The sequence below is a fragment of the Pelmatolapia mariae genome, linkage group LG17 (genome assembly GCF_036321145.2).
Source record: "Pelmatolapia mariae isolate MD_Pm_ZW linkage group LG17, Pm_UMD_F_2, whole genome shotgun sequence".
NCBI classification, from domain to species: domain Eukaryota; kingdom Metazoa; phylum Chordata; class Actinopteri; order Cichliformes; family Cichlidae; genus Pelmatolapia; species Pelmatolapia mariae.
This window is the reverse complement of record NC_086242.1, coordinates 15385162-15405171: the sequence shown is the minus strand read 5'-3', so window position 1 is coordinate 15405171 and position 20010 is coordinate 15385162. Positions and strand designations below refer to the sequence as shown.

General features: G+C 40.3%; 1 protein-coding gene across 5 annotated transcripts in view; it reads left to right on the top strand.

The window, feature by feature from the left end:
* The first annotated feature begins 6161 nt into the window (after positions 1-6161).
* sema3c (sema domain, immunoglobulin domain (Ig), short basic domain, secreted, (semaphorin) 3C) overlaps positions 6162-20010 on the top strand; it is a 44912-nt gene continuing 31063 nt past the window's right edge. For 2 of the 5 annotated variants that reach the window (XM_063500451.1, XM_063500455.1), the window contains exons 1-2: positions 6162-6343; positions 10585-10760. In XM_063500451.1, the coding sequence (XP_063356521.1) occupies positions 10625-10760 (136 nt within the window). In that variant the 5' untranslated portion in view covers positions 6162-6343; positions 10585-10624. Of the gene's footprint in view, positions 6344-7577; positions 7770-10584; positions 10761-20010 lie in introns of those variants that run through there. The other 3 variants (XM_063500452.1, XM_063500454.1, XM_063500453.1) reach the window with 3 other exon arrangements.

The following is a 20010-nucleotide window of genomic DNA, read 5'->3' as shown; positions in this document are numbered from 1 at the left end:
CAGTTGAGGCTTAGCTTAATATCCTGTGCAAACTATCTACAGCAGATGAACAGTATCATGAAAATAAAATAGGACACAGTCCAACAAAGACCTGACACAGGACCTGAGAGATGCATGTGGCCTTTAAGTTCATCCATTTACTGTTCACTGAAACCTCATCAGAAATGGCCTCAGTGAAAGGTTGGGGTCAAGAAGCCATTGTGGAAGGGAAACAGGGAGAAAAGGCTGAGTTATGCCAACAGGTCTGGAGTAATGGAGCAATTAATTCAAATGTGACATTTATGGTAAGTAATTGTAAGTATGTATGGATGAAGTCAGGAGAGAAGTACAACAGTGTCTGTGGCCATCTGTAAAACAAGGTGGAAGCTTTCATGGTTTAGGGCTGCAGTGTCTGATTGCCAGTGGCTTTATTTTTGAGCATAACAATGCAATAAAAGCATGCCTGGATAGTAATAATACCATGGAAAACCATCAATTACGGATTGGTCTACCCAGAGTTCAAAATGCAAAAAAGCACTTTCTAACTGAGAACCTACACCGACTTTATATACTACTTTTATATGTTTGGAAGTTTCAATACATTGTTACAAACAACAAGTTATGAAGAAATGAGGGGTGTCCCAAGACTTTTTAACCAGGTCCTAACCACCGCAAATCCTAACGAGGTATTGTGGAAAGTAACAAGTGATATCTCCAGTAAGATAAGTTAGCCCCCGATCAGATATGTGGGTTTCTCACACCATTTCATTGAACAGAGCATTGTGGGCATCACGGTAAAATCTAATAAGTTGCCAGTACTGTTTACTTAAGATAGCTAACTTAGGACAATTTGTTCTTTGTGAGTGAACAGTAATTAGCATATTCTTTTTCATATGGTTTATGATGACATATATATCAGGTAAATTAATGCACTTATTCATGGATTTTACAGTGATCCCTGTTTTTCTTTTAGAAATTGTGACTTTATACTGTGAGCACATTATAACACTGGAAAAAATGTAGTGGAAAAACTGAATGAGAGCATTCAGGCAGATTCAAGGTTAGATGGAACAAATAATAATTAGTCAGCGGACAAATGAGTCACTTTAATGAGCTCACTAATTGTTTCCTTTCTTTAGCTCATCACCAGTGTTTCTGTCTGTCCTAGCCGTTTTCATCTTTTCTTGTTCCCTCTTTTCTGTGTCAGTCTGTGCTGGATATTATGTTTAATTTGCAATGTGAGCTCATGCACGGCGGACATCTTTCTGTTAAAATTACCCTCTCACAGAGAAAGTCATACTCCAGACTCCCTTTACACCACTGTACTGTAATACGTGTATTCCAACTGATGACTTCAGATGCTGAGAAAGAGGCACTGAGAGATTTCTCTCCAGATGTTTTGACACAGAGCGTGACTCTGGCAGAATTCCTCATCTCTTTTTGCAGGGGTGACTAAACTTCTCGATTAATCTCTCAAAGTGAGCTGTTGAACGCGAAGGACTCTGCATAGTCCTGTTTAGCATTTATCAGATCTGCCCTTTGGTCCTTAGCAGCTAATTAGTGTGCCATTATTCACATCTCTGCCTTTTGTTTTTCCTCACTTTAACAGAAGTGTCGGTCGTAAGTATGCCACAGCCCCACAGATGGAAGGAACATATGTAAACTCAGAGCAGCTGCCCTGATGGAGAAAAATAATCTGGTTTGACTTGTGCAGAAAAAAATGCGTGTGGCACGGCCAACTGATCAGTTGGAGGTTCAAAAGCAGTGCACGGTATTGCTGTGCTAATGTAAGTTTAATAGGAACTTTCATTACAAGTTCTCAGACAGCATTTGCAGAATGTTGGACAAAATGTCAGAATAGACACTGAGATACTGTCAGCACTAAGAAAGGACTTTTTGTGTAAAGAGCCCAGCAGCTTTGAAATAGAAATTATTAGAATATTCATGAAGTTTGTGAAAAAGTAGGTCTTTAGATGTCCCAGATATGTCTTAAAGGTAATTTTATCATGCAGGAAAATCTGCCATGTTCACAGTTAGAACTTTATGTTAGTTGTAATTTGTGTAATTTGTGTTTATTTTTTATTTTTACTTTAGATTAGTAACTTCTCTAAATCAGCTTCCCAGAAACAGAATAAAAGAACAATCCAGGAGGAAATTCTAAGCAAATACAAACAATAAAATATAATGTGACAAAAATACAAAAATATGTACTGTTTTTTTTGTTTTTGTTTTTTCAGCCTTTTACCTCGCTATGGAAGAATTTCAGTCCACTTGTTTTTGCAGAATAGTTTTACATTGGAGAATAACGGGCCTGCTAAAGCATCTAAATCTGAGAGCTTGTGTAGGCCAGTCAAAAACCTTTGCTTAGCTTCGTGTTTTAAGTCATTCGGAGGTGGACTTGCTGGTCCGTTTTGGATAATTGTCCTGCTACATAACCCAACTCTGCTTGACCTTCAGAGGTGAATCCATGTCCAAACATTCTCCTTCAGGATTTTCTGGTAGAGAGCAGAATTCATGCTTCCATCAGCTATGGCAGCTCGTGCAATTGTCATTCCACAGAATATTTTCCCAGTAGTCTCTGGGATCATTGGGATGTTTTTGTGTCAAATACGTGACAAGTCTTTGTGATCTTTATGGTCAGCAGTAGTTTTCTCCTTAGAACTATCCCATAATGCCATTTTTGCCCAGTCTCTTTCTTATTGCTGAATCATGAACCCTGACCTTAAATGAAACAAGCGAGGCCTGCAGTCCTTTAGATGTTGTTCTAGTTTCTTTTTTCCCCTCCTGGATGAGTCATCAATGGGCTCTTGGAGTAGTAGTAGTAGGAGTAATCAGGCTAGTCAAGCTAAATTCAGCTTTCCAACACATTTGATTAATCACAGTTAATACATGATTGAATACTAATTACTTTATTTTGGCTAGATAGGTTTGGATAGCTTTTTTCCCCTTAATGAATTAAATCATCATTTAAAAACTGAATTTTTACTTTTTACTTCGATTATCTTTGTGTCATATTAAAATGTACTGAAGATCTGAAACATTTGAGAGTAACATAAAAAACAAATAGCTTAATATATGTGGGCTTTGCTGTGTTCATTTAACTGTGTTTTTTAAAGTCATCGAATACAAAACTGTAAAAGAAAAAAAAGAAGAAGAAGCTAAAAGAATCAAATATAACACTGGTGCTGACAGTATATTAATGTGTTAGTGCCGACCATGTGAGTTGGCAAGTGTTTAAATGTGCATGTGATAAGGCAAACACCATAGGAGGTCCTCCCCTAACCTTGGTCTGTGCTTTTAACATCAGCATGACAAATGCATAACATCTGCACCGCTAACGAGGGGCAGGTTTTTTTCAAAGGCACATGTGTGCATGGCCAAGAGATTAAGTGAGAAGACCATTTCACGCACAGAAACACAGCACAGCGCTTGTCAGATACAGTCTGTGTAACAGAGACTCTGACTGGACGCTAAGTGGCCAGACTCAAGACAGTTATTATAATATTTGGGAGTAAAAGATAAAAACATTGGACCAAATTCATCTCTTTTACAATCACTTACTGTAAGACAAAGTCCTCTATAATCATATGTCATGTCAGACAGCACACCTGTCTGCCATTTGTCACCCTCACTTTGGCTCTCCACTCTCATCAAGTTAATTTACTGCTGCGGCTCTGTCATGGGGACCGTAAAAGATACGCCTCATCTCAATTTTGCTCTCACCCACCTCTTTCTATTCTTCTCCTTCTCCACCTATGAGGACCTTGCAATATAGTCTTCATGCACCAATGAAAAACCTGCACCACTCTAGTGGGCCATCCTGACACTTTAATTGGAGAGGCGTAAATCTGGCTCCATTGTCAAGGAGAGGGGTAATTATTTCCTCCTGTCTGAGCCACCAGTGATTCTCTCTTTCCTCCCCCTGTTTTACTTTTTCTTACCGTCAGATGTATTCATCAGAGAGCTGGCTCACACACCACCTTTTATTTTCTGTCTTTCCTATACTCTGATTTTTAGCAATCTGCTCAAATATTTCCATGAAACCGCTGCGCTAAAGTGGAAAATCCTTAACATCCTGCCTCATATACCTGCAATGAAGTGACATGTGACACCCAGCTAAGGGGGAAGAAAAAAAACACCTTTTCACATGAATTTTACAAAAATCGAAACTGCATGGTATCTCTCTGCAGCTTAGTGTGGAAACAAGGTTAAATCAAAGGCTTGCTGTGAGTGGTACCTGATATTACATACTGTAGCGCTCGGGTTTTGGGCCAAGTCTTCCTGACGCCTTGTGTTGAAGCTGCAAAATCTGTATTGGAATAAATAATTACGTTGAAGCAGGTTTGGCAGGGTTTACCTACACAATATAGCTTTATAAGCTTCCCATGCTGGCCAAGCTTTCCTCACCGAGCTCATTTAAAGTAACTGTGTGTTAACAGGGATTTTTTTCAATTTATCAGAATCGCTACACATTCAAGTTCAAGTTCAGGTTACTTTATTTGCACCCGCTGGTACATCTGGTCTGCAGTAAAATGAGTCATCCATCCCGACGTGCACTTTTTCAACACAAACACAGACAACAGACAAGCATATGCAACATAGTGAAGAATAAAAATAAATAAATAATAATGGAGAATCTGGAACAAAGCTGTTTTTAAACCTTGTTGTTCTACACTTTGGGACTGAAAGGCTGGAAACTGGAGCTCAGTGTGAAAAGTGCGAGTGATCAAATATAATAGAGCCAGCCTACTGCTGTGACTGTCTGGTGCTTGGGGACGCTGGGCTCAGCTGTGGCCTCTTTTAACCATTTAACAATTTGATTTAATCTGGTTTTGTTCTTTACAGATATGTATCCAAACCATGGAACTGAGGAAGAGAATAAAACAGACTCAATAAAGGTGACTTAAAATAAAATTATCAATGTTGATTTTGGAAAGTTTCCTCAAACTCGACAGACATTGGTGCCTTTTTTTATGCACAGCTGCACCGTTTGTTCAGTTCAATTTGGAGTTAAGAGATTTATAAATGTGAGAACATTCCCCTAACATCTTTCCATTAATGATTTAATCTTGTGTATGACTATATTTTCTAAGAATCAGTGATCATATCTCTTGTCATATATGTTTAACTGAAGATCGTGATATTTAACACAGTAATCAATGACAGACCATGGCTGGTCTCATTATCCTGGAGCTGGACTAACAATAACAAGAGTCATCTGCACACTTTAGAGTGGTTCTGTTTTCATGCCTGTTGTGAATAATATTTGTGTACCGGATAAATTATAAGGGTAAGAGAAAAATATCACTTTTATACTGCTCTTTGTCTTTTTAAAGACTTTGATGGAAAAAAACAAAGTAATATTCTTTCTTTTTCATCTAAAATAGTGGGTTTGCTCTGAGGGTGGCAATGCTCTTCTGAAGCATGGCACTTATATTGGTTTATAGGTGATCCCCTGATGTCCAGATTTTAGATGAAAACCCCTTAAATTTAGTAAAAACAAAGTGAAATCTTTATTGATGTTGAGATCTTTCTAAAAATCCCACAGTTTCTTTCGTTCATGATCATAATTTTGTTCATGATCTGCAAACTCAATATGTTCCCATCACTTTCAGGCAAGTGCTAAAAGCGATCATCACTACTATTGCAATACGTATTGGGCAATTTGGGTCATATTTAACATAACAGCTGACTACACAGACATCACCTGACTTTAGTGATGTCATGCATAGTGGTGAGCATGACTGTAGTTCATATTTGAACCATCTTCAGAGAGAAAATGCTCCTTATCAAATAATTATTTGATTTGCAAAGTTTCAAGTGCCCAGTAATTAAAATAGTTTGTTTCCCAGTGGAAAACAAAAAAGGCCCATAAAAGTGGAAATGAGCAGAAAACATCTGATTTCATTGGTATCACTGGAGGCAATCTAACTAGTGGATCACCCACAGATTAAAAGCATGCCTGACCTTTTCGGGCTTCACCCTCTTACTGTGGTGAGGTAAACGTCCTCTGCCTCTCTGATGTTTTAAGCTGTGCATGTGATCTGTTTGCTGTCTAGTTAACGGAGAGAGGGAGGACGATCGTGGAAAGGAGGGGTGGGGAGGAGGAAGAGGAGGAGGAGGAGGGGGGACTTCAGTGAAGAGTGTGTAATAGGACACCCGCTCTCTCTGTCTTTTCGTTCTCCTCCCTCTCTCCTCTCCTCTCCTCTCTCCTGTGCTCTCTCAGTCAAGTCTGCTCTCTGAGCACTTAGATGGCATAGCAGCATTTTTCTTCTTTGGTATTATTACAGGATACTAGAAACAGGCGAGAAATACGATCCTGCCTTCCTAAACTTGGACCAGCATCGGAGGAAGCTCCTGAGAGGTGAGTCACTGGCAAAGGTCTGATGTGTTCCTTTCTCTAAAGGTAGAAGGTTTACCTGCCTGTACTGCCTGTACCACACTGTACTTTTTATGCAGTGGAGTGGATCTCGCAGTGGATGCAGAGAGGAGTTGGTAGGCAGCAGGCTAACAGGTGCAGAGTCCCACCAGTGAGAATTGGTAAAAAAAAAAATAATAAAATAAAGAGCTGCAAGTAAACTCAATCTGACTGTGGAAGAGTCTGCCAGATGACTTGGTGCTTCTCCGAAATCATGTGTGGTATTACATCAGACTTCTGTGTCATGCTTTATTTTCCACTCATGTGCTTGGTGAACAATTCCTTTTAAATACACTGTGACTGGTTATTACGCTGCAGCCAGTAAAATGGAAAACATGACTTTATGAACATTTTTTATTTCTTCGTTCATCTAAAAAGGCTTAAATCTTTGGTTTAAGTCTCCACCAGCATCTGTCTATAACTATATAGATTCTTTATTTAGAGCTTTTTTAAAAAAAAAAGAAGCTGTGATCAGTCACAGGGTTTGAAATCAGAAGATTAATCTTAGTCAATGTGCTTGTGTGAAGTTTAAGAGTTGAAATATACACTTTTAGCTGTGCCTGCTGGTCATGTGTGCAGGGGAATGTGTGGCTGTAATAGAGCTGCTGACAACCGAATGACAGGGTGTGGTATGAACGCACACCGTCCTGCTAGGACAAAACTTGTTTATCACTGTGATTTTAATTCTTCCTGTATTGATCAAAATGCCAAATTGAATCCAACCGGGAGGACTCGTTCCCACTCGTCTCATAGCTGATTTGGGTTCATGTGTTTAAAGCATTAATAGGAGCAGATGGGAGCGATAATCCATGCAGTTTTCCACTTTCATCAATATTAGTTTTTGAGCCTCCAAAATGGCAAGATGGAAAATTCATTAGGCTGCCAGCCAAGCAATGAGCACAATAAACACAATTATCGTTACACCTCACTGGAAATATAACTATTCGCTCACTTCACTGACCTGCTTTGTGAGAAGACATTTAATTGGTGTTAAAGAGATTTCCTGGCACACTGATGCCCTGGAATTTCTGGGCTGAAGAGCTCAGAGAAATTAATTGGAGAATTTATTATTTTTGTTCATGGCAACAAATAGGAAAACATCCTTTACTGGGAAACCCTTTCATCGAGGGGAGCGTTACAGTGCTCCACGAGTGTGAGGGAGAGTGAGCTCATTCATGTATTTAGTGTGGCATAGCAAAGTGTCGGAACACAAACTCATGGGGATATCACAGTATGCACATGAGACTCCCTTGAGGATGAGTTTAGCAGCTGTGAGACCAACATTTCCATACCAGAGCCTCTCCGTGGGGAGATCACCAACTCTCTGAAGGGAGCAGGGAGTGGTAGGTGTGGAAGCTCGGCAGCTCAAAAGGTCAGTCCACCTAAAAATATGGGAAAATGTAGTTCTCACTTAAAAAATTTGGGTTGTCTCTAAATTTTATTTTCAAGGATCTTGCTTTCTAAAATATCAACTGTAGTATGCTTTATTTTATGAAAGATGGCACATGGACAAGGTTTGGTACAAAATATTTTTGCACCATAGATCTGTATACTTACAAACATTCAAGTCATACCTAAAGGAAAACTTACCTAAAGCTGGAACACTGTGAAAAATATTCAAGTTATATTTGACCTGATGAAGTCTAGAAGCTATAAATGAAAAAGACAAGGTGCCGCAAAGTCTTGAGTCTTTAGCCTTAAGTAATTTTACCAATGTTCTGCTTTTAGCACAAAGATGCATTAACTGTTTCATTTTATACTCGATATTCTAAGACTTGGAGGACTTGCAAAACTGCTGTAATTGTATTATGACAAAGGCAGAAATCTCACTGTACAATATTTCAGAATTGGAGCACATCGGGCTTTATATACAAACAGGGTGACCAGTTTTTTCGGGGACCAGATCGTTTGGGGACAGAAGCCAGAGCAGGGCAAGTTGTGTGAATGCCTGAGATTGAAGGGGAGGGTGTGCGTGCATGTGTGAGGCTGTGTGGATGATGCAGCAGGAGAAGGCTGCAGTTACAGCGGCTGGGGCTGTCTGGTAATGCCCCGTGCTGTTTTATTTCTCTCAAGTGCAGCCAAAGACATCTCATCCCCCAGCAGTCCTCCATATGTTATCCTTATGCACCTGAACACCAGAATTCCACTTAAGCTGTATATCAGTCATGCTGCACTCCACCTCACACGCATATTTTAACCTATTTGTACACCACACCCCCAAACTGAAATTTTCATAGCGAACTTGCAGCTTTCTTATCTCTTGGCCATCAATTTTTTATTGCACATCCATAAGGCATGACATCAGAGATTTAGTCTGTGAAATTTTTATTTTGTTTTTGCATGTGAAAGGGTCATTTTTGTTTTATGTCTAGTGCGATGTGGTTTTGTACAGCACAGGTGGTGGAGCGGCCAAATGAGTGGTTAAAAACAGGCCGGCCCTTCTCCAGCAGCGGAGTGTTTCATTGCAGGAGTTAGCGCCCCACAGGCAGTACACTACCTGCCTCTATCAATAATTGAGCTGCTCTTGTCCCGTTATGGAAAAGGAATGAGAAGAGGCTGTGGCCAGAGTTTCTCCAGCAGCTCTTTTGTGCAGATTTCACTCATCCATATTTAAGAGCCGTACATTTGCGAGGATAAAGCAAGTGATGGGATTTAACTGGCATGTTGTTGTTTTTTATCTCTTTCTTTATTCAGTGTTGTTTGTCCAGTGCTTCTCTCTGTAACTCAGCATTTCTAGATCAGTGAAACTGATGAATTAGCTGTTGAAACTAGCAGTGTGCTGTATTCTGTAGGGTGTTGTCATCATTTAAAAAAAAAAAAATCACATTTCAAATCTTGATCCCATGACTGGGTGGTATCAATTAACCAGTCTTCATATGTCATATATAGTCACTGTAATTGGACTGCATTAAGCTGAAGATTAAGAGCCATTAAATTGACTAAATTCAATTTAATGGCTTCACTGGTTGTCACAAAGTTTGATGCTGCACTGCTATATAACCTGTACGTCAAATCTGTTCCATTTTAAAATTTACTGCTTGAAATAAGCCATCAACTAACTCTCTGTTGTGCATAAACCCATAATGCATACCAAATCTCAGATAGATAAAGCTATAAATCATTTCAAGTCCTCGGCTACTTGTATGTTTGATGTTTAATGAGCCAAATGTTTCTGTCAGGAGTTAATGAATACCAAACCAGAGCTAAAACAAGACTATTAGGTTTGTAATTAATGTTGGCCACTAATAGAAAACCTTCAGCAACATTTTGGTAACACTGCTAAACGGTAAAAAAGTAAATGGGCTGGTACCTACGAAGTGTCCTATAATCCCATCTAATCTGATGAGTACTCTTTCTTCTTTTTTCTTCTAACTCACATTCACCAAAGTCATACAGATAATCATGCAATGCATTCATTAATGCTTTCTAACATTCACAAACACACTTGTACTCAAATTAATGCATCAGGGGCAACTTAAGGTTCAGTATCTTGTCCAAGGATACTTCAGCACACCGACTGGAGGAATCAGTGATCAAGCCACTGACCAACTAGCTTTACCACTGGAGCAACAGTCATCCACAGCTACTGTATTGATGAACATGTTCACCAGTGGTTTCAGTCAATTTCTTAAGTAGTACTAACTTTCTAGTAACCTTCTAGCAACAATTTTTCCATGTGCTGCAAAAAAGCCAAATGATTTATATTTTCTATGGATTTTTTTTTGGTTATACTTCTTTTATCAATTCTTAAGACTTTTCCTGGTCCTTGCATGGTGGTTTCCACTTCCACAAAGTTAGCCAAAAGTGCATATAGTTTTGTAAATCTTTATTGCATGTGACCTTGTGGATAACTTGCCAACCTTTAACTTGCTAAATCAAAGGTTAATTGCTATGTTCTTCAGAAACCTGCCCCCAGTTACCACAAGAAAAAGTTTTTTTATGTCTAATGATTATATTTGAATATGCACTATGACTGCCCTAGTAGATCCTATTTCAAATAGCATGTAAAAATGCTATCTCTATATTTAAATGGGACATATTTTAGGTATTTTTGTGGTACATAAGCAATTTTTGTAACAACACCTGTGGTGGCACATGAATGCTGTTAACTAAGTTTTGATTTTAGCAATGAAGTATGAAGAAACATGTTCTCAGAATTCACTATTTTCTCTCCAAAACCTCTCCAGCAGCAGTGGTGACTGGCTTTGGTTCCTGAGTGGTGCAGTTATGGGCAGGCCAGAGGGGTTGGCCAGGCCACCTCTGGTGTCAGCCATGGCGTTTTCCCTCCTGGTTCTCTCTTTCCTCTGCACCAGGGTCTCCAGCCTCCCACAGCCTCTGCCAAGAGTCTTCCTCTCCTTTGAAGGTAAGAAAAAAAAATCAACTCATCAACTTAACTGTAATGATTATCCTCTGGTGTAATGAAGTTAAACTGATGCCATGTCTGTAGTGCACTAATGCTAAACAAATGGGTAATTATCCATTTGTATTAAGTCCAGCTATGGGCTACATTGTAACAGAGTGGAATAAGAATCACCTGGGATCTTTAGCAACTATGCAAGAGGATTCAGTTAGTTGTTTAGTCTTGTTTGATGGATCAGAGTTTTGAAACCTTTTCTTCTGTATAATCCAATATGCCCCAGGCCTTAAATTTCCATCTGTGGGCAGTCCTTGTCTATCCATTGTTTTCCTGTGTGTCTACCAAAGGGAGGAGGTGGCACCGCCTGTCAGAACTACCCTGTATCTGTTCCTAGTTAAACTTTAATCATACCACTCTGCGCTGTGGGCATGTGGGTATTGTTGCTGCCTCTGGTTTTGATTCTCCTGTTTTATTCATTTATTTCTCTGGACACAGATTATTTTGGGGATTCTTGAACTCCCTTTTGGTTGGATGGGGAGGTTTGATTTTTGTGCGTGTGTCTGTCTGCATGGTTGCGTGTATCCATGGAAGGGATAGTGGATCACTCATACCCCTGAGCTATGAGTGGTGCCGTAACCTTTTTGCAATAGAGGGATAGTGTGCAGGATACGTTTGATCACCTTTCAGTACCTCTCGATGTGGATTAGGCAGCACAGAGCAGCTGAGGCTGTCCATCAGCAAGGTTTCTGCACTCAGATAGTGACTGAAGCCTCGCAGTATAAGTCTAAAGCAGGTGTAGTTTTATTTTGTTCCCTTTTTCTAGATTTTTCTTAGTTTTGGCCCAGAAACACACTCTTCAAAGTTCAATTTCCTCCTCTTTCATTCTCATTTCTTCTTCTCTTTTTCTTTCCCTTTTATGGTTTCATGTTTTTTTTTTCCTATTGCTTACTGCTTCATTCCAAATAAATGAACCAGTCTGTGGTCCAGGTCCAGACTGTCTCTGCTCTGCAACCTCTGAGCTGTTAAATGTGACAGCCATCTTTAAGAAAAAAAGCCCAAACTAATGACAGCAAAAAAGCTAACATCGCTATCGTTCGTATCTTTGGTCACATTATTTATTCAACTCTTTTCTCATTATTGTTTCCAAACAGCCACCTAAAAAGGTCTTAGGTGGCCATGCTGAAAATCAGTCAGCCTTGAATGACTGAATCTCTTTCAAAGTGTGGATTAGATTAGATTTGTTTTGCTTAGTGAAAGAGTTTTTCACTACAGGGAGGACCATAAATGGAGAGTTTCAAGCGCACTATCTGAAGCACATTAATTCCTCAACCAGCTCAGGACTTTATCTTTGATGAGTGCTTATCTGTATAATGATGTAAATGTGTGTATTTGCATGTGCTGCAATTGGACACCTGTGTTCATGGCCTAATCAAGTCCTGAAGGGTCATTAAAGCTGGGCTCACATAGCATTTTTTTTTTTTACCGTTTTTCTGTGGGTACTCCTCTAATATGCTGCCATATTTTGTCTGTAACAGCATCCAAGCTATGTTTTCCCCTGCTATAACTGCCTTATATTCTTGTGTTACCTAGTTCCAAGCAAAAAACTCTTTTTGCTTTTGCCATCCTTACTCTGTAGTATTTTCTATTAGCAAGCAACCATCTGTTTCCTGCTTACACTGGCACAAGTATGCCCTATGTGTCATTTATGGTAGTGTATATGAACCAGAGTAGATCAGTCGCAGTCTCCCAACAATATGTGAAAAAGCTGTGCTAAAAAGTGTCCAGCGTCCTACTTTTACCTTTAGTCTCTTTTTATCGCTGCTCTTTACAAATATGCCTGGAATTGGGGGACATTCTCTGCAGTACTCAAGTGCTTGAACAGTTATGACACTGACTTTACAAAGAGCAGCCCTGTCTGAGACAATGCACTTAATATAGGTTCACTGGGAGTGCAGAGGTCCAAGGTGTTTGCCAGTAATACATTAAAAATAGGATTTCGTCCCAAAGAATAACAACATGGAAGGTTTTGGTCAAAAGCAGTCATCTCAGAGTGTCAGTAAGAGTAAGTCAAGTAACAGTAACACCAAGTCAAAAGTAAACAGCTTTGTTTTTGACTCAAAAAGCATTTTGAACTCTTGGTTGCTGGAAAAAAGTTTGGCATGGCTGAACACCAGATGCAAGGAGAGTCTTACAGAGAGCAAGGTGGAGGCTCATTTTTTACAAAAACACAGGGGAGGAACAAGTCAGGCAGTATGTGCTCAATCCAAAGCAGCCAGAAAGATAAATGAAGAGTCATGGAAGATGTATAGGAGACTGGTGTCCCAGCGGGGAGGACAGCACAGGTGGTTTGGCACCTGCTGGGTGTTTAAAAGGTCAGTCATTCAGTCTGGATTCTTCTGCTTCCAGATGTGAGGACCAGTTAATTACTGTGAGCTGGAGCAAACTAAACAAAAAAAATAAACCAGTGGCTAAACTGCACATAGATCATTTCACAACACTTGAATATCCCTTTCCCTTTTCCTCCTCGTGTCACTGCTGAAATCCAATCCGGGGGTAAGGCAGGTTCGTGGGAGTCCCGGTGTAGCCTCACGTCCTGCAGAGAAGTTGCTGTCTCCAACATTCCTCTCTCCCGTTCTCCTTTTGCTCTTGCACTCTTCAAGCGAATGCAGCCAGACCGCAATTAAAAACGCATAATAAACAGTGAAAAATGCAGCTAACCCAAATAATAAACTCTCAAGTGGTGCTTTTCTATTCTGTGCCGCGGATAATAAACAGAGGCCTCCTTTGCTTACAGCAAAACTATTTAGGGATACCAAGTGTGATAAAAGATAATTGCTATACTCCCCTTCAATTGCTTTAAGTATCTATTGTTCTCTCAACATTTATTTTGGCCTGCTTTATGCTATGTTTGATGCATGTGCTGTTTCAGAATCAGGCTGAAATGCTGAGAGACTACAGATTTCGACGAGAAACTTAATTTGCTCTCAGACAAAGAAATCCTCCAACTTTCAGATCAATGTCTGCAGTGTTGTTACTATAGATTTGGTCTCATCAGAACAAAGTTAAAATTGATTTTCGTTTCCAATCCTTGACATTAAGTTCTTAGACCTTTTCAAGAAGCCAAGCCTCGGTGCCTTGAGGCCGCAGCTACAGTACTGAGAGGTAAAAGTGCCCTTTCAACAAGCCACAAAGTTAAATATGCACCTTCACCACATTAAACCTGGACAGTGAGAAGTGAAAACTGCCTAGTTATGGTAAATAGACTAGTTTATATAAAGTGCTTTTCTACTCTACCAGAGCACTCAAACAACCTATTCTCAACCTATATTCATTCAAGCACTTTTTTATGCTTAAGTGCTTTCTGTCTAACATTCAGATACATTCATCAGAGAGCAATTTGGAATTGGAGTTAGTACCTTGTTCAAGGATATTTGGCACGAAGCCAGTGATCTACCTCCTGAGGTACACCCACCCTATAATTAAAATCCATTCATTTACTAAAACTGAATGCTGAGCAAGATCAAACATTAGCCATATCTTTAAGCTTTAATACATTTTTAATCCCCCATACATTAAGTGAGCTTCATGATCATTCATCAGCACAGACACCAGACATGGTTTTTTGGAGGAAATTGCCTATAAAGCTACAGAGATGTTCTGTACCAGCCTAAAAACATGTTAATTTCTGCTGTAAATCTGGGCTCGTTAGCATGGATGTCTACTGGGAATGACACACTTTTGGAGTCAGCCTCAAGTGGCCACTAGAGCAACTGTTTTTGGCACATCAATGTCCGCTTAATTTTTCAACCCCTGAGGCTGCTGCGTGGTTGAGCCTACAAAATGAACATAGTTTTGCTGTGGGTATCTCACAAAATACTACTACTACACTAAAATACTCCTGTGATTCAAAACGTGGTTTAAATATTGGGTGGTGCACTGTAAATAGGTTTCTGCATACTTGTGGGAGACATTATTATGCTGTACAAACTTTGAAACTGTAAGGTGTGTTATTTAAAATAAGCTACTATTCACTAATGTGCCGCATACTGGTTCTGCTACTGTATCAGAGGTTGGCCTAACTGGTGCCAAATATCATTCTGGCTCATTTATCTTCCTGGTAGGCAGATGGGGCAGCGGTCTGTGTTTACGATCGGGATCATTTACCCTCATCAACAGTCTCCCGCTGTTCTGGAAAACTTCCATATTCAATACAGTATTAACTTACAAATCTATACGTTTGGAATGTCAAGACATGAAGCAATGTTTATTTGAAAGTGAATGGGCCATATGCTTTTGTGTTAAATGTAGATTTTGGCAAACACATGTTTGAGAGCCTGGCTGAGACAAAGGGGAGATTGATTAAAATGATGTCTGCAGTTAAGTCGCACTGGTATGAGCCACATGTGCCACAGCCTGAACCAGAACCAGGCACGGAGATCAGGAAGCAGGCGTCGACGAGCGGATACAGTCCCTTTCATGAGTCATTATTGCATCCCCTCACCCCCCATTTTTTCATACAGATATAGTGCTGTTCATGCTGTCTGTTGAGGGTGTTTACATGGTGTGAGTGAGCGTGTGCATGTCAGTAAACCTAACAGAGTGAGTGAGTGTGTGCTAATGTTAAGTGCCTGATTGTGCATTCTTTGACTTGATTGCATTTAAGTGGCAAACTTTTCAATGAGTCATTGTTAAAGCTATGTGCTTTTCCAGCTTTCTGAACCGCATGCAGCTATGAGACACAGTCTCCAAGCTTTTTAGCTATACCTCAAAACCAAGGCTTTTTCTTGCTTGTCCCAGATGATATTACTGTACATTAACCTCTCATGTGATGTTTTAAACATGAACTTTTTTCGCCTGAGATTTAACCACTCTTGATAAACCTTTTATAAGATTTTTACCTGTTAAGTGAGCATCATGATCATTCAGCAGCACAGACACCAGACACGGACTGAATAACGGCATGCATTTTCTCTTGGGGTCAACAAAAGATCAAAGGGTCAAAGGGCAACACTGACAAGTAGCCAGAAGCAGAACAGGATGTATTTGACTGCGACATCGCGCCAACATGCCTCTGCTTTCCTGCCTCTGCTTCACATTTCACCTGCACGTTAGCGTCTTCATTTTTGAGGAGTAAACATAATGAAGAAAAATCAGTGATGCTCTGTTGTTGCGAGGAATTCATGACAGGCCAAAGCATGATCCTGTCAGCACATAGAGAGATACGGTACAAATAGCTATAGGTCAGTGGTGCATATATGAATACCAGCATATGTGTGGCATATTTCTTAAGGGTGTATGTATGCATTCTCACACAAACCCACACGCGTGTCATTAGATCTCTATGAAATTGCCAGAGTGACATTTTCTTCAGGGGTATTCGGGAATGTGGTGAGCTCCAGCTTGAGGCTGACAGCCCGTGAGATGTTTGACAGCTCCTCTGTCAGCTGGCCTTTCTCTGCCTTCCTCCGCCTGTTTTTAGCCGTTTCCAAGTCTGACCTTGCACACCCTGTTGAATGTTTTATTATTTCCCCGCTGGAACATGTTGAAAGGTAATCAATGGCCATCAATACGAACAAAGACAGAGTCTCTTCAAGGAGAGCCAAGGTCTAAGAAAAATTCTTTATACAGAGATTGGCATTAACACAAAGCAGTAATCCGATTTTATGAAAGGATTATGCTTGTTTGCTTCCATCACTTGTTCTGGTATGAGTATAGCGTATGCTCGCCTTATTGAATTGGACAATGGCTACATTCATATGCAAGTTTTTCTGTGTATATGCACAGATTTACTATCTCTGAAATAAGGTTTAAGATGCATTATTTTTACTTCACTGGAAATATTTTGTGACATGGATTTTCTTCAAGCACATGCAAAATAATGTTTGCGACAGAAATCCACAACAAACTAAAAAGCAGGCACATGCCTTGTTTCCCCCCTAAACAAGTCATTTTTTTAAGTCAGCACAACAGAACCAACCCAGTTGCCTCATTCCCTCGATGATTTGTTCTGATAAGTGTTTATGCATCAAAACAAATCATTTAGTACTCATCCGGTTCTAAAATTATTTAAATGCACACAAATTTAAATGAACAACAGCACAGGACATATTGCACCATGTCATTATTTATTTCACAAAAATCAAGCCAACATACAGAAGCAGGGTTTGCGAGCATTCGTTTATGCACATCTCTCTTAACATCCTGCCACAGCATTTCAATCAGACTGAGTTCTGGACTTTGACTGGTCCATTGCTACACGATTTTCTTTTTTGGCCATTCTGTTGTATATTGGAGATTATGTATCAGAATTTCAGGAGCAGGACCACGCCTCCAAACACGGTCCTTTCAGCTGTCATCTATATAGGTTCCCCCAGTTCTGCAAGCTGATCATTCTTGTTTATGTGCCCCACCCTCCCTCCCTCCTTGTTCTCCATTCTTTAACTTCTTCACTTCTATTTAGTGCATGGGGATCTGCCAGGCCCGGGAGCCATCGCCAGTCCCCTTCGAGGCCTTCCCCAAACCGCACCTCAATTCATGTCAAAGCATTCGCTTTTACCTACTAAAACGCTGTCAAACCTAAAATGAGGACGTGGGCCCAGCTAGTGAATTTGCTGTTGTGCTTAGGTTCATTGTCCTGTTGCATGACCTGGTTTTGACTCAGTTTTAGCTGTTGGACTTATCACCTCACATTTGGCTCTAGAATACTTTGGTATTCTAACAAGCCCAGATAATTACTCCTTCACCACTGTACTTGATGGCTGGTATGAGATGTTTGCGCTGATATCCTGTGTTTACTTTTTGCCTTATGTGATTCTGTCTATTCTTGCCAAATATCTCCTCTTTGGACTCATCTGTTAAAGTACGTTGTTCCAGAAATCTTGTGGTTTGTTCAGATACAGCTTTGCAAACCTAAGATGTGCTGCTATGTTCTTTTTAGACAGAAGATCCTTTCACTTGGCAACCATTCCAAAAACGTCATCATTGTTCAGTCATCTTCTAACTGTACTTTCATGAACATTAACTTTTAACATACTAACTGTTGAGTCTGAGATGTAGCTCTTGGGTTTCTTGCAGTTTCTCTGAGCATTATACAAACTCAGGTTGGGATGACCTCAGTGGGACTTCCTCTTCTCGGAAGACTGTAAACCATTTTGAATGTTTTCTACTTGTGAAGAATTTCTCACTGCTGAATGATGGGCTGCAAACTGCTTAGAGATGGACTAATAAACTTTTCTACCTGGACAGGCAGCAGCAATTGCTTCTTTAAGATCACTGCGGATCTTCTTCTTCCATGGTTGCATTTAAATTATTTTAGAACTTGCTAAGGACCAGATGACTTTTTATGCCCTGGTGTATAATATAATTTCAATCTTGAAGATGGCTGAAGATGGTTTTTCTATATGCCTTGTAAAAACAACAGCTCTAAAAATCCTCTGACCCATATCTCCTGCAATCCTCCCCTCCCTCTGAGACTCTCTACAAGATCTTTCCTGACAGTAAAAGCACAGAGATTTACCGTCCAATAGAAGTAACTAGGGACTCCTGATGTGGGCAGGTGAGAGGTCACAGGCTAAAAGTCATGGCGACTGCATGGGTTGATTCTGTGTGAAGGATCGACTGTTGGTGACATCTGAGGATGCTGCATAAATGCTAATTGAGGCACTGGGATTGCAAGCTAGCTGGCTTGCAGGGCGGTGGATGGACAGTTTATCAGCTCAAGTTTCGTCTCTTCGAAATACTAGCTGTCACCTTAACAGGTCAACCACGCACCAGCAGTTGACATCACTCTACACACACGCAGAAAACCAAGGGAGAAAAATACACTGCGATCTCGCATGTCATGTTTAGATATGGTGTCTGCTTTTGGACGCCAGTGTGAGAGAAGGCATATATTTCAACTCACGCACTCTGTTCAGCCATGTGATTCACATTAAAAATTTCTGGATGTAGATAATTGATGACAGACAACAATCAGGAAATTAATGACACACAGCAGATATAATTCCAACAGGGCTTTTGTCCATGACCAGCAGTTGCAGTACAGTAAGGCTGAGAGTGCTGTTTGCATGCTGAGTGCAGCTTTCCTGGGAATTTGGAGTATGTCAGTTACACAGACAATCGGACGACTCTGTCAGCCAGCACAAGATGTCTTGGGTGGTCTTCTTGTACTAGATCGACACTTTAACTTCCCTTCTGCCATATTTATATGCCACCAGCCATTACTGTATACCAGAGGGTAAATCCCCAAGGAAAATGGATGGCTGAATGTTCCAGCACCAGCCATTTTTTATTTCTAAAGAGGCTTGGCAGTTGCCGGGATAAAGTCTTTTGCAGACCCAGTATGTGTGAGTTGGTCAGCACAGTGTTAGGTGAGTGCAGCCATCCAGAAGTGAACCCAAGAGCTCTTTGCATTGTTCCGACAAAGAGCAATGGCATTTGGCACCAGGTTTGAAGTCAGGCCTCTGTGATGAAACCCACTCCTTCTTCTTGTGTGGAGAGATGAATGAAAAGTGGGCGGTATAAGCCCCTGCTTCAATATTTATCAAGATGAGTGATTGGGGTCCTCCCACCAGCTACCCCTGACAACCACAGAACGGGTTCTGCTTTAACTAAATGGAAAGCAAGCCTCATTAGCATGAAGTTAATATATTCATACTGGCCTTTCAGGTAAAAAGCCAATTGATGAGGGCTGATTTGCATAAGAGAAACTAAGCTTGGTTTGTAATTGGCCCACCGTTCAACCTTGAAGTGTGTTTAATTAGGTGCATGGATGTTTTGGCTCATGTTCAGACACTAGCATTAATCAAAAAATCCAACTCTCTAAACACCTAGTCAGTTTGATTAAAGCTGATCTACAAAGACTAAGCTAACATCCTGACAGAATAATCCGATATTGTTCTCCCATGCTGATTTTATCACCTTGTCGTGTGGACATAAAAGTGCCTGCCGATGGATTTTCACGATGTAACTCCCTTATCTGATGACTCAAACAAGTTACAGCTGCCGCCGCATTTCCTTTCAAAAAGCTGTTTCTATTTCCTATCAAACTGGATGAAGATCCCTAAGGCTGCATGAAGCGACACCAGCTGAGTGAGTTGGCACCAGCTCCTAAAATCTGAAACCAGGCGGTCCAACATTACAAATGCCTCTCTCATAAACATCTCACATATTTTCCAGCCACTGTGAAGTTCTAATTTTTATGATGCCACATTACAACAGACCACTTCTTGTATTATTATCCGCAACCAGAACCATG